Source organism: Dipodomys merriami, unplaced genomic scaffold (assembly GCF_024711535.1).
Source record: "Dipodomys merriami isolate MVZ:Mamm:240054 unplaced genomic scaffold, mDipMer1.0.p SCAF_4, whole genome shotgun sequence".
Taxonomy (NCBI): Eukaryota; Metazoa; Chordata; class Mammalia; order Rodentia; family Heteromyidae; genus Dipodomys; species Dipodomys merriami.
In genome coordinates this window covers 48,612,112-48,634,709 of record NW_027205603.1, presented here as the reverse complement: position 1 = coordinate 48,634,709, position 22,598 = coordinate 48,612,112, and the positions used below count along the sequence as shown (strand labels likewise).

At 36.2% G+C, this 22,598-nt stretch overlaps 2 protein-coding genes across 4 annotated transcripts in view; one reads left to right on the top strand and one right to left on the bottom strand.

The window, feature by feature from the left end:
• Nucleotides 1–1,136: 1,136 nt before the first annotated feature.
• Zc2hc1a (zinc finger C2HC-type containing 1A) overlaps nucleotides 1,137–22,598 on the bottom strand; it is a 70,255-nt gene continuing 48,793 nt past the window's right edge. Inside the window, exon 12 of the transcript XR_011365646.1 lies at nucleotides 1,137–1,586. The gene's annotated coding sequence lies outside the window, so the exon portion shown is untranslated. The remainder of the gene's footprint in view (nucleotides 1,587–22,598) is intronic.
• The window catches only part of Il7 (interleukin 7), a 39,960-nt gene continuing 18,934 nt past the window's right edge, over nucleotides 1,573–22,598 (top strand). For all 3 annotated transcript variants that reach the window (XM_069990961.1, XM_069990962.1, XM_069990960.1), the window contains exons 1-2: nucleotides 1,573–2,033; nucleotides 8,044–8,177. In XM_069990961.1, the coding sequence (XP_069847062.1) occupies nucleotides 2,024–2,033; nucleotides 8,044–8,177 (144 nt within the window). In that variant the 5' untranslated portion in view covers nucleotides 1,573–2,023. The remainder of the gene's footprint in view (nucleotides 2,034–8,043; nucleotides 8,178–22,598) is intronic.

The following is a 22,598-nucleotide window of genomic DNA, read 5'->3' as shown; positions in this document are numbered from 1 at the left end:
GCAGAGAATGCAGTGAAAAACTCATTATATATTCTGCAAAGGTTGGGTCGAAGGGGGATGAGAATGTTGAAGGGGATGAGAATGTTGAGAATGCTTTGTTATATGACACCTCCTTTGTACAATTACCCAAAGATTTTGAAAGACAAAGAGAAAGACAGAAAGAGAGAGAGAGAGGGAGGGAGGGAAGGAGGAAAGGAGAAAGGAAAGGAAGGCAGGCAGGAAGGCAGGAAGGTAGAAAGGAAGGAAATTTTTTTTTTTTTAAAGAAAGTTGACAGAACCCAGGTCACACATGCTCTTGAGGACTTTTTACACAGTAGAGTGGCCAGATGCTGAGATGTATAATCAGCTATCTGGCTGCTCTGGAATTGTGGGAAAGCTGACAGATCCCTTAGGCAGTCTCCATAGTCACCTGGCAGGGATAACTGACAAAACTAGTCTCCAGATTGAAGCAAGATTTAAAAAGGAATCAATATGCAAATTGAAGGCTTGGGCCTCTTTGTCTTATTAATTTATTTTTCTCTTTTTCTCTCCCTCCTTCCTTTTGCCTCTTCACTGTTACATTATAACAGAATGAGGAGCTCTTCACCAGCTCCAAGTTCATTCCCCTTCAAGTGCCAATTCAGAGGTCATGAACTCCAGAAACCTTTCCTCAGGTCCTCACAGCAGGGCAAACACACACCCACATGACATAACAGCCCTCCTGGCATCAAGTTCTTCTTGACTGAGGTATTCCCTGGCTCTTCCAACACAGAGGCTACAAGCATGGATTTTGGGAGTCAGACATTGGGGGCGTTTTTCCTAATTCTACTAAGTGAACTCTGGCATGTCAATTAAGGAAGTCTCTGTTCCCACAAATGTAAAGTGCAGACCAGAAAATGATCTGCTTCATCGGAAGTCTTGCCCGCGGCAATATATGCAAAATACTTCCTAAAATAATGGGCACGATGAAACTGCTAGATGAATGATAGCCATTGTTGTTACCTATGTAACAATGACTGGTTTGCATTATTCACCTGTCCTAAGAAGGGTTTATGCAGAGTATCAAAAGCCAAGCTAAAGTAGGAAATACCTAGGGAACTCAGTCTTGGGAGGGGCGGGAGGAGAGGGAAGGATAATACCTCAATAACACAGAGACAAAATGGAGAGCTTGATTTATTAGCCAAGTCACATAAAACGCAATCTTAATAGTATGATTAATGCCTATGTCTTCCACTGAACTGGAGGTTTGGTTCTCCAGACAGCACTTACCTAGCAGATTAGGTGGGACCACAGAGTTGTTTTTCTTTAAGATTCTACCTGAGCAGGTGCACGTACAGAAGACCCAGGGAAGAAACTGAGTAGAGAGGTTGGAGGGGCAGAGGGTGTGACCCTCTTAATCATTCCTCACTTCCTTTTTTTTTTTTTTTAACAAGATGACTTGGCAGCGCCTGACAATCCGCGGCAGAAAGAGGCGACGCCTCCTTGGTGGCGTTTGCTTGGCATAGCCCAGCTTTTGCCCAGCACATTTGTGAACTTCCGTGGACATAGGAACAACTGATGGTTTGCGTGCTCAGTCACTCAGTGTTGCCAAGGCGTCAAAGGATCATCTGAGAGAAAGAAAGAAAAAAAAAAAAGAACAAAGAATCAGAAGACCAGCTGTTTACTTCTGTCAGTACTTTGAAATTTTGCACAGTTCCCTGGTCCTGTTCTCAGTTACAGGCGGCAGTGGCTCAGAGGATAAACCCAAAGGTTGAACCTGCAGACCAATCACAAAGTAGAAACTGAAAGTACACTGCAGGCTGATCCTACGGAAGTTATGGAAAAGGCACGGCGCGGAGCCGGGCAGTGATGAGTGCCGCCCCTCCCGGGATGGATGCAAGCCGGCGCGGCGTGGGTGAAAGGAACCAGCTGCAGAGCCTGCCCTGCCCATCCCCGCTTGTGGCAATTCCTCGGAAGACCGGAGTCCTGGGAGTGATTATGGGTGGTGAGAGCTTGCTCCTGCTGCAGTTGCGGTCATCATGATTACGCCCGCCTCCTGCAGACCATGTTCCATGGTAAGCGCTCCTCTCCCGGGCGCGCTGGTCGGCGCGCGCCTGGCACGCCCGGGAACTCCGGGAAGCGCTGCCCCCCAACCCCCACCCCACTCCTGAGCCTAGGCACGTTCGGGAATCGCCGGGCCTTTGCACTTTGGACCTGCAGAGAGCACTGCCTCTCCCCTGGTCAGCCACTACCTGCGCCTGAGTACTGTGGCCCCTTAGCCGTTTGCGCCCGGCAGCGGGAAGCGTCCTGTAGGTGCAAGCCTGCAGGCAGCTCCCTTGGATGGAGTAATCAAGGGCTACCAACTTCAGTCCATCTGCACGTCCCTAGCCAGGATCTCCCTCCACCCCCAGGGCGCCCAAGTCAGCCTCCCGGGCTCCTGGTCTGGCCAAGTTACTCACAGACAGCCAGGGTTCAGCGAGCAGCAGAGTCCTTGCAGCTCCGAACTTCCGAGAGAACTGAAAGCAAAGCTCCCCTGGGGACGCTCTTTTAAATCCCTCGGGGACGAGTCTCTGGAAAACCCCGTCTTTTCCCCTCTGCGAGGCTGGGAGTTTCCGACGGGGACTGTACCTTGCGCCTTTTGCTGGGAACCCGAGTCTTAGGGGTTGGCATTAAGAAAAGCCAGATTTTTTAAAAAATTATTCTTAACGAACATATTGGCTACTTGATGAAGGATTAAATTGGCCTGGGTCTAAATTCTGCAGACCCCGATGAGATCATATACATTATGTCTTTGCTCAGAGTAACGGTTTAAAATGGACAGGCGCTAACTTGACATAAGCTGGATTTCATTGGTAACTATGTGGTCAATATAAAAAGTTAATAATAATAATAATGCAAGAAGAAAATAGAGGAAAAAGAGATCTAAGAGGATCTGCTGCGGAAAATGGGGGGGGGGGGCGGGTTACGCTAGAACTTCCTCAAGAAACAGGGCAGTGGAAGAGGGCAACGTGTGCCTTCCTGGCTATTCAGATCAAGAGTTATTTTTTCCCTCTCATAGGTAGCAAAGATCCCCAAACTGACCAAATGAAGGCGGAGTGCATGTGGCAGTACCCGATTGTGGAAGCTTTGTAAGGAATATCCTCCAGAAGTTTAATGCAGAATTCAGATTCGAGGCTATTCGGTTTTCCTTGTAACACGATTTTCCTGAAATTATTGCTTTTTGGTGCACTGCTGTTGTAAGCAAGGCCATGTACTTTTCATAAGGAGCTTTTATTTCCTGAAGTATATCTATATTAGTCAGGTATCATGAATTATCAATATACACAATGTATTAAAACTCTAAACTGCTAATAATTATTGCTATATTTAGTATCTTTTATTTTTAGCCCAACAGATTTCTCCAAAAGCTTAAGTTCTGTCAAGGTTGGCCATAGAATGTTTGTGCACATTATCTTGGTGGGGGGAACACATTGAAGTAGATGAAGACTCTCAGTGAGATCCCCAACTGGGCTGTCTGGTGAGGCTAATTTCACTCTATATGAGGACCAAACAATATAATAGCAATAAAGAAAGAAAACTGAGAATGATTAGGAACATTGAATTAAAAAAATCGCGCCATATCAGTGTGTGGATATCTTAAAACCAGCAAGGATTTTCCATAAAATCAATTAATATCATATTCACATTCATTTTTAAGAGAGTTTTTCCTCTCACCTGGAAATACAGGGTATGTAAATAAGGCCAGATACTATTTAGTGTCTTTTTTTTTTTCTAAAAATAAGAGCATATGATAGCTTCATAACTTGGCCAGGAAGTATCTTCATGAGGTTGGTACAGAGGAAAATGGGTTTTTATATTTCCTTTGACACACACAAACACACAGTTATTTCTATAGGAAGCAGTATATCTCAGTAACTAAAAGCCAAGATTCTAGACTCCTTGTTCTGAGCAAACTGTATATGAATTCTGGCTCTTCTTTACATACATAGTAACTTGGGGGAAAAGGTTCTTTGGGCCTCACGCTTTCCACCTGTAAGATAGGGATAACTTGTAGCTAAGTGTGACATGGAGTAGCTATGGAATTAAATTCCCAGTAAAACTAGGTTTTATGTGATGGACAGTCAGTAGCTATTTTTTTATCAGAAAAACTGATAAAAGACTAGATTTCATGGACCTTAAAGACTAATTTATTTATGTTCACTTTGACCCCATAACTTAAGCAGCAGAGGAATGAATGTGTTATTTGGCTTAAATTAAAAACCAACAAGAATTTTTAAATAACAGCCACTAGTTTAACCAAATTCCCTATTGAAAACAAATTCTCCAGTTTCAATCCCTTCAGGAGACTTAAAGACAATTCCACAAGCACATACTTGCCCTCAATTGTTGCTTATGGTTTTGTCTTTTCTATGACCTAATGGAAAGTCAGGGGGAGGAGAGAATTAGGAGTCTATGCAGTATGAAATAACACACACAGTAAAATTCAGTCCTTATCCCATTATGACCATTTTGATAGTACCTTCAATCCAGATAGCCTTAATATGTTTCTCTATATGTAGTATGGAAAAAAAGCAATTACAGAGGAAAGTTCACCTCGTAAAGACAAGGTAGGGCCCTTTACATTATAGATTTGCTTATAGAATTGTCCCAGAGGCAGTTTAAAACCTAAATAGATTTTGTGGATAAGCAGTAAAATTCATAGAACTGAAGAATTTGAGAACTAAAGATTGCATTTAGAAATCAAGTAAATGAAGCTTAAAATTCTGCTGTTCAGTTACACAATTATGAATCATACCAAACACAACTTCCAAGTCTCCATCCTGCAAACCTGATTGCTTTGCATTGCCATAGCCTACATGAAGCTCACTTAGTAAACAACACTGGCAACAGAAGAATGCTGAAGAAGAAAAGTATGTTTGAGATTGAAATATTATGTACTACATAAAAAGACTATGAATTCTCCACTAACTCATCACAGGTTGAACTTGGGAAGCACTTATACATATTTTTACTTATACATATTTTTAAATGATACTGGCATTTGAACTCAAGGCCTCATGCTTGCTAGAGAGGTACTCTCCCATTGAGCCATACCTCCGGGTCCTAGGGAGCACTTATTTCTCAAAACTTGAATAGAGAAGACTCCAAAGGAATTGCTATTAAAACAAAACAAAAAAAGAGATGATCTCTAAAATAACATAAATGGTAAAACTATCTTACTTTCATCACATTATTTAATTATATGTTCTATTCTCTACATTTCATCAAAGAATGTGCCCTGTAATATTTTTGTTTTTTTTTCCTCCCAAAGTATAGCTTTAAGACACCACAAAGTGATGATTCTATAAAATCTCTGTAGCTCGGAGGCAATTTATCAATTAATCATCATTTAAGGATATAGATCTTCAGAATGGTAGTAGAAAAGAGTCAAAGCTGAATACTATATGAGAATGGTTCATTCAAAAGATCAATATGATTATATGTTATAAACAGTATATACACATATACATATATATGTGTGTATGCATGTGTGACAAGTGTTAGTCACATATGGAGATGAGAAGTGAGAATGTTTCACATATGGAGATGAGAAGCGAGAATGTTTTCCCTATAACTTCTACCTAGCCTACTTTTTATGTTTATAAAAATCCTGGTCATTTTTATGTTTAACAAAAACATGGGTCACCAAAGATCATAGTTGACTGTGTAGTGGTACTGATTTTCATATGATAGATCCTAATACAATTGATGATGTCCTCATGTCCTTTATAATATCCTTAACATGCTTAAAGATATGGTCATAATAGTTGTTACTTGGGTTTGGAGAAGTGGTGTTTGTACATTTTGGGAAATCAAGATGTAAACTCAGAGCCACACAGTTACTCAGTTGATGCTCTACGTTTGAGCAAGGCCTCGAGTCTCGTATTGTTCCTGTTAATTGGAGATGGATTATAGACTGTTCTGTGCAGTCTGGCCTTGAATCACAATCCTCAGACCTCAGCCACCTGAGTAGATAGGACAGGAATAAACCACGGGTGCTAAGCGTGTTCGTACTTTCAATTAGAGAAGACTTGCATGTGAAATGTCTTCCACTGAAAAGTGGGAGTATAAATAAAATTTATTTGGAAAGAGCACAGACCATATATCATCAACAGAACTCAGTTCACAGAAAGACACATTACTGGCTATTCATCTAGTATATATTGACTGCCCCAAATGATACAATATGCAATTTTATTCTTTTTGTGTGTGTGTTCCCATGCTGGGGCTTGAACTTGGAACCTTGGCACTGTCACTTAGCATTTTTACTCAAATCTGGTGCTGTACCACTTGCAACACAGCTCCATTTCCAGCTTATTGAAAATAAGAATTTCATATACTTTCCTTTCCAGGCTGGTTCTCAGCTTCTTGAGTCACTAAGATTATAGGCATGAGCTACCAGTGCCCTGCAGTTTCATTCTTAATTTAACAACTGCCCCCATTTAGGAAGGGTTACCAAAAACAGGCAAAAATCATTTATTTTCTTCTAACATGACAACAGGCTGAACAGAGGTGGAGTTAAACAGAATGTGGATTTGGGGACACATACCGAAAAGTGAAAAGATGAGAGTAATCCCAAGTACAACGTTGACTTTGCAAGAATTTGGGGAAGTAAATCCTTTATGGTGCATCATTGGAAAGAAAGACCATAATTCTATGGAGTAGACCTCCCACAGAACTGCCTCCAGGAAGGAACCAGATATTCCTTCAAGTGGACTATGGTTTTGTATAACATCATAAAATTTCAACAATGTGTAACTTTGAAAGCTGTGCAGTACCTTCTTACCTATTGAAATTTTTTTCTTAAAGGGATGTTCAATATAAAATCAAATCAACTAACCTGCCAGTATCCCCTCATGTGTCTTTCTGGAGCATTCAATATACCTATTCCTCATGTTCCTTAAGAGTAATTTCTATATAAAAAGTGGACAACAATGCTCAATAGGAAATGTACTCATTACCTTGCTCATGTAACTATAACCCCTCGGCACAGTATTTTTACAATAAAAAGTACAAAAAAAAAAGCGGATGAAACCTAAACCCCAAATTCTATTCTACTTTGTTACATAATTTCAAGGTTTTTTGTTGTTGTTGTTGTTATTGTTGTTTTTTGGGGGGGGGTCCGGTCGTGGGACCTGAACTCTCGGCCTGGGTGCTGTCCCTCAGCTCTTCAGCTCAAGGTTAGCGCTCTACCACTAGAGCCACAGCGCCACTTCCGGCTTTTTTCTTTTTCTCATGTGGTACTGAGGAATCGAACCCAGGGCCTCATGCATGCAAGGCAAGCACTCTACCACTGAGCCACCTTCCCAGCCCCCATAATTTCAAGTTTTTAAGGTTCTTCCTACACTATCCAAGAACAAAACTGAACTTAAAAAATTAGACTAGGAGATGAGAAGGTGGCTCAGTAGTAGAGTGCTTGCCTTGTATGCATGAGACCTTGAGTTTGATTTCTCAGCACCACATACGCAGAAAAAGCTGGAAGTGGTGTTGTGTCTAAGTAGTAGAGCACTCACCTTGAGCTAAAGAACTCAGGGACAGTGCCCAGGCCCAGAATTCAGGCCCCATCACTGACACACATACACACACACACACACACACAAATATTAGAGTAAAATTTTTGGTCACTGTATCCAGTGGCCTCCACTTATAATCCCAGTTACTTAGGAATTACAGACAGGAAGAGCATGGTTTTGAGGCCAACCTGGGCAAAAAGTTAGCAAGACCTCCACAGCAACAAACAAAAGGGGCACAATGACACTCTTCTGTAATCTTAGTTACTCAGGAAGCATAGATAGGTAGGTGGATCATGGTCCCAGGCCAGCTGGGCAAAAAGTTAGCATCAACCCAAGGAATAAACAACTCATAAAGGGGTGGAAATAAATCTGAAGTGGTAAAACACTCACTGAGAAAGCACAGGTCCTGAGCTCAACCATCAAATCCACAAGAAAAAAACACAGAGAAACAAATGATAAGCTTCTTGTAAAACTGCAATCAAATGTAACCTCATAGAAAATTTAAGTCATTCTTATTGACTGTTGAATTTAGTTTCTTTTAGGTATATCTTTGGACTTCCTCCCTTGATCCTTGTTCTGTTGCCAGTAACTTCTTCTGATTGTCACATTAAAGACATAGACGGTAAAGCATTTGAAAACGTTATAGTCATCAGCCTCGATAAATTGGTAGGTGTTTATTTTCTTTACATTTTTGGTTATGTGGAAATTGGAAATATACTTTGGTTATGTTAGTTTTATTTTTGTGTGTGTGTGTGTGTGTGTGTGTGTGTGTGTTGGTCCTGGAGTCCTGGGGTTTGAACTCAGGCCTAGGCACTGTCTCTGAGCTTTTTTGCTCAAGGCTAACACTCTACTTGAGCCACAGCTGTATTTCGGGCTTTTTGGTGGTTAATGGAGATAAAAATCTCATAGACTTTCCTGTCCAGATGGGCTTTGAACTGCTATCCTTATATCTCAGCCTCCTGAGTAGCTAAGCTTACAGACATGAGCCACTGGTGCTCAGCAGGGTAAGTAGTTTTATAATCCATTATCCATCATCTGCATTTCTTCACAAGGATGAGAAATAGCTACAGAATACAATGTAATAAACTACCAACTATCATTTATACTTGGCCTCATTTTGTCTTTCAAAAATGAACATTTCCTAAACCCTTAGACTCCCAATATATACTTTAGACCCATTTCCCTTTACTACCACATTTTTTACAGCACTACATGCATTTTCTTTTCATCCACATACTGTGTTAGTTCTGCATATATATCCTTTAGGAGATGTACAATAATAAGAGTATTCTATCTAAATATTATGGTGCAAAGAAACATGTAGTTTTATCTGAATGTGTGTCTGTATCTTTATAAGCATGTGCATATTTTTATTCTATATAGTATATAATTTTGTACACTAATTTATTGCAACAAAAGTTTTTTAATAACTAGGTTTTATATTTAGAGCAAATTATAATTTACAGAAAAAATGAGCAAAGAGTAAAGAATTTCCATGTATCCCTCTTCTCTCTGCAAGATTTTCCCTATTAGCACTTTGCATTATCAGAGTGCATTTTTTGAAATTGATGGGCCAGTATTGATTCAATATTATTAAACAAAGTTCATAGTTCACCTTACATTTCACACTGTTGTCCATTGTCATTGGTTTTGATGAGTCTAGAGTCTAAAGAGAGCCCAAGTTAAAATAAATTCATTCTTTAATTCTAATGTAAATAGAAGAATAGGTTTATACAAATTTGTAAGGTGCCTCCCTGTATATAGTTTGCCAAATATGGATGAGATACCTAGAATTAGAATGACTAAATTAGATTAATTATTTTAATGAACTTCTGGATACAAATTACCAAATTACTATTTTCTGAAGATGGATCTATTTGCAATTTTCACAGTAGTATATGAGATCATCTTCCTGTAAGTTTTGCAAAATTTTTACTTTGTTCTTTTTAAAGTCATCTGCCAAGGCAACAGAAAAAAAATATTCTATTTTTTGGTTTACATTTCTCTACATTTCTAGTGACATTGAATGTTTTAATTTTTGTTCTTCCATTATGTGTTGGTCATGAAGCTTCAGGGCATGGATGCTGTCCCTGAACTCTTTTGCTCAAGGCTAGCACTCTAATATTTTGAGTCACAGTTCCACTTCCAGTTTTTTAGTAGTTAATTGGAGATAAGGATCTCATGGGGATTTTGTTTGGACTGGCTTCAAACTGCAATCCTCAGATCTTAGCCTCCTAAGTAGCTAGGATTACAGGCATGAGCCACTGATGCCCAGCTGACTTAATTCTTTTAAAGAGCACAGTTCCGTGGCTTTTAGTATATTCCAAAGTAGCATAATCATTCATTATCACTTTCCAATTCCAAAATATTTTCATCATCCCTAAAGAAATTCTGTGCCCATTGGTGTTAATTTTTCCATTTCTCTTTACTTGTGATTGGCAAATTCATCTGCTTTATGTCTGTGAGGACTTGCCTATTCTCAACATTTTAGTAAATGAAATCATACAATATGTAAACTTTTACACTGGCATTTTTGACATTTTATTCCTAAGGTTTGTCCATGTTATCATATGAATCAGTAGTTTATTTTCTTTATGTTTTAATAAACAACTTATTTATTCATCAGTGGTTGGACATTTGAAGTTTGCACTTTGAGCTATTAAGAATTACATGGTTATGAACATTGGTATGGAAGTTTTCATGGAACATTGTTGAGTATATGCTTAGGAGAGAAATTGATGAATCATTTGAAAATTAGACTTATTGGTTTACAAATGAGTTTACAAATGATTTACAAATCTTCTAGATTTCTGTGAAAACTATGTAGATAATTTGTAGAACAGGACTGCTTTGGTGATTTCAGTTCCCTGGCAATTCACGGTGAACATTAAAATCAACTTAACCACCATGATGTCAGCTGGGATGCTGAGTGGTTTTTTGCTGCATCTGTAGAAGAACTATAAGACTATAGTTTTCTTAAAATATTTAAAATTCTTCTGATCCATGAACATAGGATGGCTTCATACTCATCCAGATTTCCTTCCATTCCTTTCAAGAATGTTTTGTCATCTTCAGACTATAAATTATGTGACTCTCATTAAATTTATTTCTAAATATTTTACATGTGTGACACTATTACAAATGAAATTGCCTGCTTAATTTCATTCTTTAGGATAGCTAATGATTAATAACTGTAGTCCTTGAATGAATTCTATAACCATTTAGTTAAAACATCAACTGAAAATATCTACCCAGATGTACCAAGACACAGCATGCACAATAGTAACTTTTGTGCTTCATTATTCTCTACCTTAGGACATTGTATTAGCTTCTACATAGTTCCTCAATTTTGAAAGCATGGAACTGTCCTTGACACTTTTACTTCTTAACTTATACATCATCTAATTGTATAGCCTAGTATATTTAACACCTGGGTAAGTCATTCATTCTTACTCCTATTACCAAGTCTTAGGGCAAATAGTCCTTAGATCTCCCTGGGATGATTTTTCAGAACTTTCAGTAGGCCCCTGACTCATTTTCTACTGAGTTCAGTTGTCGTCCAAAATGACACAAGTTATTCTTCCCAAATTCAAATTGAATACTGTCTCCTCTTTAAAACTAAAAACAATTCTTAATACTTTAATTTTTTCCTTCCTTGATACCTATGGATTTTGGCCTTAAACATGGATGGTTTGCTAACAGAAATGGCTGAAAAAGGATCAAATTCTAGTCAAGTATTATTTTAAAACTATGTCTAAATATACTATGTTTAAATCACTTTAGTTACCTTCAACTGTTTAAATTGACTAAACTAAAAATTTTTATTATATCAAGCTAGACTACAGTGTAAAACACATTTCTTATCTACATAATAAAAAACCATGATGGAATTATCTGCACATAAGCAAAATAAGTTGATTTTTAGGGGCTGAGTCCTTTTGTTTTATGAATAAGTTTTAAGGTTTGAAAAATGAGAGAAGAATACACCAATTAAAAGATGTCAAAACTGAGTGATTTAAGAAAAAAAGGAGCAACTGTGTTATGTGCAAGAAGGGATAGTTGGACAACAAGAAGAAAGGAAGGGAAAGGTAACAATGATTGATAAGTAATGTGTTTATTGCCTTACTCAGGTAACTGTAACCTCTCTGTACAGCATCTTAACAATAAAATAAAACAAAATAAGAAGCTCACTTTAAATATAAATCTACACACAAATAAATCAAAGTTGAATCAGGAGTATTTATTCCAGACAAAGCAGACTTCAGGGTAAAGATGATTATCACTGATAGAGAGGTATTGCATAATAAGATGATTAATTCCCCTAGAGGCATTAGAATCCTCAGTGTATATGCATATTACACAAGAGCATCAAAATCAGAAAGGCAAACTCTGATAAATTACATAGAGAAATAATACCCTATTAAAGTTTTAAAATGTCAGTTTTCTTCTATCAATAATTAAATCTGAATTCATCAACCAGAAAATTAGTAAGGATATAATTAAAGTGAAAAGTGTTGTGAATCAATCTGATTTGATTTTATTTTCAATATAATTTACCCAACAAAACAATACAAGTTTTTTAAGATCACAGGGAATATTCACCAGTTCTGAACACATTCTGAGCCATAAAAACATCTTAAAATCTTAAAAAACTAAAGTCTTATATAATCTCAGGCTGGGATTATGGTTTAGTGGTAGAGTGCTTGCCTAGCATGCATGAAGCCCTGGGTTCGATTCCTCAGTACCATGTACACAGAAAAGCCAGAAGTGGCGCTGTGGCTCAAATGGTAGAGTGCTAGCCTTGAGCAAAAGAAGCTCAAGTACAGTGCCCAGGCCCTGAGTTTAAGCCTCAGGACTGACAAAAAAACACAAAACAAAACAAAAAACACATACGTATATGTATATATGTTCTCAAATGAAAACAATTATACAAGAAATAAATAAAACAAGACTGAGTGAAAACTTCAGAATGCCTGGAGAGCAAACAATATAAAACCTTAGATGATATATTAATTAAACACAAATTCCCAAAAACTTAACAATATTTTGAACTGAATGAAATAAACATTATATTCAAGAATTAGCAGATTCAGTGAGAATAGTAATACATATATTAGGAAAGACATAAATCTAGGCTTCTGCCTTAGGAAAGTAAAAAGGTTAAAAATAAAGACTAAAATAATCTGAAGAAAAGAATTATAATTACAGATAAAACTGAAAACAGTTATTCATTGCATATTAATATATCAATATGCAATTAATATATATTATATTATATTATATATAACACATTATATAATAGTATATAATATATAATATGCAATTAACGTATATAACATGTCTATTCTTTCTCATTTGAACTGTAGATTCACTTCAATTCCAATCAATTCCAGACACTTATTTTCTGATATTTATAACTGGACTCAAAGTTAATGTAGAATATCAAAATAACCAATATAATACTGATGAACAAAAAACTGCTACTATATGATAATTTTTTATCAAGTAATGGTAATCAAACAGCAAAATGCTGATGAAAGAATAGCCAGATCAACAGAACTAAATCGTCCCCCGAAAGACACAAATCAATATGCTTGACTGACCTTTGACAATGGATCAAAGATGATACAGTGAAGAAAGTAAAACTTTCCAAAAATGATGCTGAACCAATTGATTCCAAAGAAACAGACCAAAACAAAGGAGACCTTATACTTTCACATAAGTTGACCTAAAATGGATTAGACAAATGCAAAACACAAAACTATAAAGTCACTATGATGACTTTATAATATAAGCCAAACAGTACACAATCCACTAAAAAAAAAACCCTGATAATTCAGTCTTCTTATTTATTGAAGACTGGCACACTGTTAATAGAATGAAAAGACAAGCTAAATACTAGGATGAAATGTCTGTAAAAAGTGTCTGATAGAGGACTTACATTAAAAATACTTGAAAACTGGTAAAGCTCAACAGCTACAAAAGAAACACTCTAATGAAAACAGACAAAAGATCTGAAAAATGCTTTGCCAACAAGTAATTTACTTAGCAAATAAGAGTATATACTTGCTCAATATTATCTCACTAAGGAACTGGAAATTAAAACATGAGCTAACACTGCACTCCTGTTAGAATGTCTAAACTCTGTAACAATAATATTAAATGATGGTAAATTGTTTTCTAAACTGGTGGTACAAGTTTACAAATGCACCAGCAATTCATGAGAATTCCTTTTCCATATTTTCCACCATTTACAAATTGTATAGTTTCCAGAAAAACTTAGATTGAAAGTCTGATCATGTCTTTTGTTCTTTATTAACTTACCAAATATTATTGAAAGTTCTCAGCCCCTCCAGCTACCACAGTGAACATAAGGGCTAAGGGAGTACCTGCCTTTACAAAATCTGCAGTGACATAATGGTACCTAGGAAGCACTCCCGTGTGTGTGTGTGTGTGTGTGTGTGTGTGTGTGTGCGCGCGCGCGTGCGCGTGAGCACATTGGTCCTTAGGCTTAAATTCAGGTCCTGGGCACTGTCCCCGAGATTTTTCTTTTTTATTGTAAAAGTGATGTACAGAGGGGTTACAGTTACATGAGGCAGGTAAAGAGCACATTTCCTTTTGAACAGTGTCACCTCCTCCCTTATTCTCTCCCAGTTTTTCCCCTCCCAACATTTCCCCCAAAAGTTGTGGGGAGGGAACATAGTGTCTAGTTGGTTTCACTGCTGAACTAGTTCACCCTACTACTTGAGCCACAGTTGTACTGTCAGTCTTTTGGGGAGAAGTTAATTAGAGATAAGAGTTTCACAGTCTTTCCTGCCTGGACTGGCTTTGAACTACTAGCCTCCGATCTCAGCCTCCTGAATGAGCCACTAGCACCTGTTCAACTTCCTTTTTATTTTAGGTACATCATTAATAGTCCAGGATACTTTTGAGGATTTGTTCATATATTGTATTTATATAGTCCAACTTCGCCAAGACAATATCTATCTATCCTATCTATCTTGTTCGCCATCATCATCATCATCATCATCATCATCATCATCATCACCATCATTTATAGAACTGGGGATTAGAATTCCAGGCTTAAGCTTACTAGGTTTGCTTGGTGGTCTAGCACTTTAACACTTAAGGCACAGTTCCAGGCCTTTGTGCTGATTATTTTAGAGATATGAGTTTCAAGGACTCTTTTACCTGTTCTGGACTTCAAAACTCAATCCTCCAGATCTCAGACTCCTCAGTGCCTAGGATTGTAGACATAAGCCAACAGAGCCCAGAACTAATTCTCACATAAATTTATTTTCAGTATCCAACAAGTTTTTCTGCAGTGAAAAAATTATAGTTGAAAAATTAAAAGAATGGCTGTTCAGTGCATGCATCACAAAACATTAGTGTGGGAGGTAGTACAATAATTAATTAGCTAATCATTGCATATGTGTTTAAAATGTATTATAAATACATATAGTATTATTTATAAAATTTAAAATTAAGTGCTTAGAGGAGACTCTGAGAGGTGAGGAAGGCATTATGAGTCATAGAGACAAATATTAAGACAATATGATCTATTTAAGGTGAAAACAAGAAAGCTAGCATACAGATACACAGTGGCAAAGGTAAATAAGAATGAAAGAAACAACATATACAAGAATCCATTCTGAAAGAGATTTCTAAAAAGAGATAATAATTCCCATTCATATGTTGAGCATAGTTTTTGAAATGCTCATTTGACTTCAACAAAAGATGAAATGATAAAGGAATAGAATGAGGTTAAAATTGTTTTGTAAAACCCAATAAACATGCTGAAATAAAAAATACTCTTTCCTTATTTTACTTATGACAAATACATTAATAATATATGAAGAATATATGGCAAAATAAAAGTTTTACTCTACTCATAATAAAAAGGAACAAATATAAAACAGTTGCCAAAAGAATTCATAGAGACAATAACGAATCAGTTTGTAAATGACACATCAAATGGCAAATTAAAATGTGCTATGATAAAGAAAACATTTCCACTAAAAGAAGGGAAGAGAATAATAGGAAAAATGGAATATGGCTTACAAAGATTGATATAGAATGATTATTAACACATCTTAGAACATTCACTAATTACAAGATAAAGGAAGAATATTTCTGATAGAATGGACAAAAAATTTTAGGGCAAATTATGCTTCAGATTTTCCACATCCTAAAGGAAAAGATGATGGAATGTCATCACATTGTGAAGGATATAAATTGTGACTCACAATTTATACCAAACAAATTCATTAAGTATAAGGACCACAGGAAAAAATTTGCATGTTAGAATGGAGTGACAGAACATTGCTCATTTTTTGTGGATTAGGAGAGGGAGAAGAAGGAACAGAAGAGGAGAGGGAAGGGAAAGAAAGGATAAAGGGAAGGGAAAGAAAGGATAAAGGGAAGGGAAGGGAAGGGAAGGGAAGGGAAGGGAAGGGAAGGGAAGGGAAGGGAAGGGAAAGAAAGGAAAGGAAAGGAAAGGAAAGGAAAGGAAAGGAAAGGAAAGGAAAGGAAAGGAAAGGAAAGGAAAGGGAAGGGAAGGGAAGGGAAAGGAAGGGAAGGGAAGAGAAGGGAAGGGAAGAAGACATGAAAGATTAGACAAATCCAAACAAGCAGGAGAAAAAAAGCAGAAATGAAGTAAAAGGGTCAACTGATAAGCTCCTTTAAAAAAAAAAAAAAAGAACCAGAGTGATATGTCTTCTGCTTGCCCCTTATCCTATTCTTTTCTGAAATTATTCTATTCATGATAGCAAATACTATGTCTTATCACTGTTTCCCCAACATCTACAATATATCGAAGACAGATGAATCTTTTTCAAAAGTTTTAACTTTAAAAAAAATTGGTCAGTCATATGGCTTGAATTTGGGGCCTGGGTGTTGTCTTTGAGCTCTTTTTGCTGTACCACTTTGAGCCACAGCTCCACTTACAGTTTTCTGGTATTAATTGGAGATAAGAGTCTCACAGATTTTCCTGCCTGGGCTGGCATTGAACCATGATCCTCAGATGTCAGCCTGCTGAGTATCTAGGATTACAGGTATGAGCCACCAGCATCTGGTTCAAAAGTATTTTTGACTGAATAATTAATATACTTTACAAGACTTACATTAAAATACTTATTTTTTAAAACTATAGTGTAAAGATCTTGGTATTCTTGAATGACCTGTTTGGTTATTTCTAGCCTAAATCAATGTAACTGAGACTAGGGGTTAATGAGCAGGAGAACCGAGATCAAGATGGCATCATGGTGGATTCTAGTGAAGTCCATCTTCCTAATTGCTTACTTGGCATGTTAATATGTGAAAAAGAGAACTCTCAGGTGAGATTTTTTTTAATGGAAAGTATCAATTTTATTGATAAGTAACCTACTCCCCCAAATTTATTTATCATTTATCAAAGGCCCTACCTATTTCCTGACACCATAAACTTGGGGTTAACACTTCAATGTAGAAGTTGACACAAACACACAGATCATATCAGTGGCACTGTAAAATTATCATGTGAGCTGTAGTTTCTTGCATGTTGTTATAACAATGACTTTTCACAAATTTTGGATTATTTGCAACTGATAAAAACCCTTGCAGCCTATCTTGTCTTGCTTGCTATTCCTGGATGAGGACATGTTTAGAATTATATTTTCTGACCAATAAACTACATTTTCATTTTGTATGACACTTCAGGACAGATGTAAGGCAGTTTAAACGGTGATTTCAAATTCACATTTGGCACATCAGTTAACTGATTATTACATTAAAATAGTATGTAGCCATTGGAACTTAAGAGGGATGAGTGATTAAAATCTCTTGAGATGATCACGGTACAGGAGTTGAGTTTTGAAATCAGTTTTTTCAGGTCTCTATATAAAATCTCAATTGCTGCCGGGCGCTGGTGGCTCACGCCTGTAATCCTAGCTACTCAGGAGGCTGAGATCTGAGGATCGCTGTTCAAAGCCAGCCCGGGCAGGAAAGACCGCGAGACTCCTATCTCAAATAAACCACCAGAAAACCGGAAGTGGCGCTGTAGCTCAAGTGGTAGAGTGCTCGCCTTGAGCTGAAGAGCTGAGGGACAGCGCCCAGGCCCAGAGTTCAAGCCCCACGACCGAAAAAAAAAAAAAAAAAAATCTCAATTGCTATTATATAATGGCATTTAATTAAACATTTATTAAAGTGTATTAATTGAAATCTGCCAATTGGAAGATAAATATGTTCTACTTTATGAAAGAGGAAAAGAATAAGTTTAAGAGGACACTGAAACAGCAATAGATTTTAAGGAGGCAAAATGAAGGAGTTCTACTTCATCAAAAGGGTTTCCTGAGTCAAAGCCTTGAATCTTGTGCTTGCAATGTAATTATGCATGCATTTATGAAATACTTGTAAGTGGTTGTAAGTAAATTGTTAAATAATGTACAAAAATATAAAGAAAACTACCTTATCAAATTGAGTTCTAATTTTGTGAAATTCACAAATTTGAAAGGTATATTCATGAATAAAGAATTGCAATGCTTGGTAAGAAATGTATGCATTATCCTGCCCATGTAATTGTAACCCCTCTGTACAATATGTTCACAAATAAAATAAAATAAAAATAAAAAAGAATTGCAATACAGTAAGATAATTAAAAAATTATAATATTTTGGACAAATCCCCAGGAGTGAAGTTGCTGGGTTATTTCAGCATTATTCACTTTACCCAAGGTAAAGAATCAGCCCAAATGCCCCTCAATGGACAAACGAGTCAAAAAAGTATATATACATAATGGAATTTTACTCATCCATTAGAAAGAATGATATTATACCATTTGTAAAGAAATGGAAAGACCTTGCCGGTGCCAGTGGCTCATGCCTGTAATCCTACCTACTCAGCAGGCTGAGATTTGAGGATTGTGGTTCAAAGCCAGCCTGAGCAGGAAAGCCCATGAGACTATCTCCAATTACCCACCAGAAAACCGGAAGTGGCACTGTGGCTCAATGGTAGAAGGCTCGCCTTGAAGAGTTCAGGGACAACTTCCAGGCCCAGAGTTCAAGCCCCACAATGGACAAATAAACAAAAGCAACAAACAAACAAATGAAATGGAAAGTTGTAAAGTTCGTTTTTCGACATAATGTCTTGCACATTTCATTGTTGTAATGGGTCCACCGGTATCCCTATTTAAACACTTTGTTTTTTCCCTTCCCATCCACAAATTATAACAGCATCAAATACAGTGAAAATGGGTTATACCGTGGGGGAGGGACATACAAAGCAACAAAGAAATCATCTTACAAATATGTGATGGGAAAGGGAAACAAAGGAGGAGGCAACAATGCTGGATAAGAAATGTTCTCATTACCTCGCCCATGTAATTGTAATCCCTTTGTACGGTATTTTCACAATAAAAAAATAGGAAAAAAATAAAAGAAATGGAAAGTCCTAGAAACAATTATGTTAAGTGCAGTAAGTCAGGCCCAGAGAGAAAAGGATGCATGTTTTCCCCTATATGTGGAAACTAGATTTAGCGTATAAACTTATAAGTAATATATTGAGTAATATGCAGATGTATACAAATATATAAACTGAAATAAGGTATATTCAAGGGAGACCATGTCCTTATAAGGACAAAAATCAAAGCTTAGCACTATAAACCATTAGGAAATGGGTACTCAAAGGGTTTAGGTGGGATCATGGAGAAAGGAGCAGACAAATTAAAGGGAGAAGAGAGGGAGAATGCAGTAAAAACTGCAATGTATATCCTACAAAATTAAGAAGAGTTAGGTAAAGGGTTGGTCAGGGAGGGATTTGTGAGAATGTTCAAAGGGGTGACTAATCAAGATGCATTGTACTCATAAGTACAATGATATTTCTATATTATTTCTATATTATGTATACAATAATATTTCTATAAACCAAGAGTTGGACCTACATACTTTTGTGATCTCTGATCTTGCAGGTGGATATGACACCAAGTTTTCAATAATTGTTTAGTGCGTCTAATTTGAACAATGCTATCCATGGAAATCTGTCAATTGTTGAATTATATAATTCCTGAAATAATATTTCTTAACCCCATGCTACATAACTATACCTTAACTAACACAAAAAACCACATTGTGTATTACATGCATTAGTAAAGATGGGAAGAAATCCCATCAATAGAAAACAATTTACTCCCAGAAAGAGGAATCTAAAGTATATACAACTTTGTCCAAGACTGGGTGAATGGCTAATATTATAATATAGGTAGCAAAGGAACACACTTTGTATTACTCCTAACTTTAAAGTGAATGTTTTCATTTTATTTTTTCCCATTTAAGAATAGGTTTGTCATATATATTGTTTATTTTCTTCAGGTATGTATGTTCCCTCTTTCTAGTTACTTGACAAAGAATTTTTCTAACATTTCTTGAGAATATTGTGAGTTTTGTCCTGTATTCTATGTCTTAATTTTGTGTTTCACTATGTTTTTCATCTTGGGTAATTTGAACCATCTTTGTATCACTAAAATGAAACTAATATCATGATTTTTTTTAATGTGATGTGCTCAGTTTGCAAGCATTTTATTATGACTTTTTAGGTTTATCATCAAGGAGATTGGTCAACAATGTCTTGTTTTTATTGTGTCCTTATAAAGTTTTGGTATCTGGCTAATATTGGCTTTTGTAGAATGAGCTCAGCAGCAAAGCTTCCCCTATCTTATAGAACAGTTTAAGGATTATTTTGGTATTATTCTTCAAAAGCTTTGTAATAATGATTAGTTAATCTGTTTAGTCCTAGACTTTTAATTGTTGGAAGACTATTACTTCTTCAGTGTACTTCTTCAGTGTCATGCCTTGTTATAAATGTTTAAACTTTTATACCCTCTAATATTAATGGGTAATGTGTGTCTAGAAATTTATTCTTTTCTTCTAGACTTTCTGATTTATTGAAGTATTTTTTTCAAAATATGCTTTAATTTTTCTCCAAATTTTAATGTTATTTATTGTTATCCCCCACTCCCATCTCAGTTTTATTAGTTGGGGTTTTATCTATCATTCTTTGGTTACCAAATATTTTATTGATTCTATGAATCATTTCATTAGTCTCCATTTCATTAATTTTTCATGTCTTTATTATTTCCTTCTATTTTATGTTTGGGCTTTTCTTGTTTTACTAAGAGCTTGAGATCCAGCATTAGCTTATTAATTTAAGAATGTTCTAAATTTTTAATGTAGGAATGTGTATCTGCAAACTTCCTTCTTAAAACTGTTTTTGCTAGATCTTGTAGGCTAGTCTGCATTTTCATTTGATTTTATGAAGTTTTAATTTTTTCTCTGATTTCTCCAATGACCAACTGATCATTCAAAAGTTAGTTATCCAATGTCCACGTGTTCATATAGCCTTTCTAATTTCTCTATTAATTTCTAAATTTTATTGTATTTTGACCTGCTAAGATATAGGAAATTATTTTTTGATTTTCCATGTAATCTTTTATTTTTTAGTAAGTTTTTTTATTGTGAAAATACTGTACAGAGGGGTCACAATTACATGAGCAAGGTAATAAGTACATTTCTTATCAACATTGTTGCCTCCTCCTTTGTTTTTCCCATACCATCCCTGCCCTCCCATCTCCACAACTACACTTTCCCTCTTCCACCAAAGTTGTAAAGTTCGTATTTCAGCATAGCATCTTATACATCTCATTGTTGCAATGGGTCTGCCTGTATCCCTATTTAAACATGTAATCTAAAATATAATCTATTTAGGGAAAGTTCTATGTATATTAAAGAGCTGTTGAATGGAATATTCTGTAGATATCTGTTAAGAGTTCATTTGATCTACGTTGCAGTTTGCTCTGAGATATCTATTTAAATTTTTTGTCTAGATGATTTATTGATGAGAGTGGGATATTGAAGTCATTGACTACTATTGGACTACTATCTGGACCTATCAATTCCTTATGGCCAGTAGTATCATTGAAATTGGTGCAACAATGCTCAGCCTATTTATATTTACCAATGACATTTTTATTTTGGTTGTAATAGAGTTTGAACTTAGAACCCCCTGCTTGGTAGGTAAGTGCTTTACCATTTGACCATGGCCCTATTCCTTTTTGTGGTATTTACTTCCTGAGTAGCTGGGATTATACAAATGATTCACCACACCTAACCTTGAGATATCTTTTGATGGATCACTTCCTTTCCTGTCATAAATTAATCTTCCTGATCTCTTCCAAGTAATTTTATCTTGAAGTCTACTTTGTCAGAGATAAGTATAGTTAATCCTTCTTACTTTCAATTTCTGCTTGGGTAGTCTGTAGAGACCATGATGCACCAGCTTTACTAGATCAGTTTTGTTCACTAAGTCTTACTACCTTTTGAGATGGAGTATGAAAAGGACATGTATTCTTGTATTAATACCAGAAATAGGCTCATCCAGTAAAGACATTGAGATCTCTTGAAATAGCTGTATGAATGAAACACATTTGGGATTGGATCCTTTATGTTAGTCAGGCTCAAGTGAATATAGACAAGGCCAACATCTTAAATATTCTCATAGAAAATGCTCTTATTTGAGCTCCTCCAAACTTTTTAAACCACAATAATAACCATAATGTTTGTTTTATGCTATGTTTAGTGGCAGATGATTATGTAATGGTAGATATAAAATGAACACAATAATGAATAGTGAATACAATACATTGTGATTATATTATTATTATATAATACAATATAACATAATAAACAATAATGAATAATAATGAACACAAAGTGCTACAAGATGTTTACACTCAAAGTAGAGTACAAGGGGATAAACTCAGTTTTTCAAGTATACCACAAGCCTATATTGGGGAAGAATTCAGTAAGAATCACTGCCAAAAGAAGGTATTTTATCAAACCTATCATCAGTCAGTACTGAAACATACTTCTTTGTTGTTGACTAAATAATGGACACACAAAAATTAATTTTTAATCCTTAGAAATTTAGGAGTCTGAAAATGGGATTAAATCAGAGAGTTTATATGCATTATCCAGGTGAACTTAAATGCTATCACAAGTACCGTTATACAAGTACCCTTATATATAGGGTATAGAGAAAGAGGGGATAGCTGATACTAAG